This window comes from Cimex lectularius, unplaced genomic scaffold (assembly GCF_000648675.2).
Source record: "Cimex lectularius strain Harlan isolate CLEC.00 unplaced genomic scaffold, Clec_2.1 scaffold773, whole genome shotgun sequence".
In the NCBI taxonomy this organism is placed as follows: domain Eukaryota; kingdom Metazoa; phylum Arthropoda; class Insecta; order Hemiptera; family Cimicidae; genus Cimex; species Cimex lectularius.
In genome coordinates, this window is record NW_019393281.1 from 517 (window position 1) to 2,462 (window position 1,946).

General features: G+C 31.4%; 1 protein-coding gene across 1 annotated transcript; it reads right to left on the reverse strand.

The window, feature by feature from the left end:
- Positions 1-628: 628 nt before the first annotated feature.
- Positions 629-1,892, reverse strand: LOC106666084 (L-sorbose 1-dehydrogenase-like). Its single transcript, XM_014392975.2, has one exon. The coding sequence runs from the start codon at positions 1,888-1,890 to the stop codon at positions 1,273-1,275; it is 618 nt and encodes a 205-aa protein (XP_014248461.2). The 5' UTR covers positions 1,891-1,892; the 3' UTR covers positions 629-1,272.
- Between the last annotated feature and the right edge of the window lie 54 nt (positions 1,893-1,946).

Genomic DNA, 1,946 nt, shown 5'->3' on the forward strand with positions numbered 1-1,946 from the left:
TGCTTACCTTTAGTAAACACACCCTAAGATACCCAATTGACAATAGTGGATATAGTAACAATTGAAATATTGCTAATTAATTACAAACAAGTTTGTTCATAAAAATTTTAAATTTGAATAATAAAAGAATAATCCTATTAATTTTAAAGATCACTTTTCCATTATTTATTTTACATTTAATTGATATACATGATGATTTTATGAAATGGAATTTTTTCTATAGTATATATCAAGATTCAAATGTTTTGTATGTATTAGTATCGTATTATTTTATAAACATTCAAAAGAAAAAAAAAATTTCCTATCATTTACCAAAATTATAGACTAAAAATACATGCACAAAATATTACTTGCATAATTGTACTTTGTACTTACATAATTGTACTTTAATATACACTCACTATTTTTCATGGTCCGCTTGACCAATTAATAACATTCAATTAATTAATGTTTTAAGTTGAGATAAAAAGTCAATGTCACAAGCGGGATTCCAAAGTCACGATAGCTCAAGAGTTAGAGTAGCGGCGTATCAAGCCGAAGGTCGTGGGTTCGAATCCCGCTCATGACATTGACGTTTTATCTCAACTTAAAACCTTAATTAATTGAATTTAATATAAACATTGCCTACCTTTAATAAACACACCCTGAGTTACGTAATTATACATTTAAACATGTGATGAATACATTTTATGCAATTGACAACTTTACAAATGATGTAAAAATATATCTTTTTTTTCTTGCATTTGATTATGACAAAATTTTAAACTAATAACATATTTTGGTTTTACGTTTAACATTAACTGACTTTTAATTAGTATTTGTTTGGTAGTTTAATTTAATAATATCAGCTCCTTTTTCTGCAATCATTATTGTTGGTGCATTTGCATTTCCTCTTGTGATTTTTGGCATTATTGAAGCATCGATGACTCAAAGATTTTCAAATCCATGGACTATCAGTTCAGGGCTGACTACTGAAGTCGGATCTGATTTTGGACCCATTTTAGTTGTACCAACCGGATGGTACAGAGTTGCCGAGTACTGACTAATGATACAGTCTATTAAATCATCAGTCATATATTTGAACTGGATGCAGTTGCCAAATTCTTTGAAATAAATCTAAGGTTCAAGAGAAGCCAAAGTAGGTGTGCTAAAGAAGTCGAGAAGAAATTGTATTCCTCTTCTAAGAATCAACATGTCCACATCTGCTCCTAGATAGTTTGTATCAATTAAAGGAGGACCTTCTGGTGTAAGCATATTTAGTCTGATTGTTCCTTAGCTGGAAGGGTTGATATTTACAATAGGGGTGACAACATTTTCTTCGATTTTGGCGGGATTTTCAGCAACAAATATCCTGAAAGATATGAGATGCCATTCAATGTTTGACAGAAGAGATTTAGAATCGAATACGCTAATGAACACTATCGCTTTGTATCCATTTGTTATCAGCGGCCCATTCTTATTCTTTGTGTATCTCACAATTGCTTTTCTTGAAAACACTTCTTCATCTCTTATTCCAACATGTTTGTTCACTTGCATGTACACAGGTACACACAAATGATCTTGTAAATTGTTTCCTACTGGCAAATCGGCAATTACAGGTATGCCAAGGGCACGAAGATGATTTTTAGGTCTGATTCCTGGGAGCATTAATAATTTTGGTGTGTTAATGGCTCCAGCAGAAATAATAACTTCCTTTGAAGCTTCCACATATTTCTTGACTCCATTGTGTCTAAAAATTACACCTTGGACTCTCTTTTTCTCCTCCTGTAGAGTATTTTCTTCAAAAACAAACTTCATTACTTCTGCATATTTTACTATATGGAGATTTCTTCTCTCTCTAATTGGATTAAAATAGCCCTTTGCTGTACTAGCTCTTGTGGAACCCACCATTGACACCTAAAAATTTGTATAAACATAGATCAATTATATTTGAAGTTAATCATTTT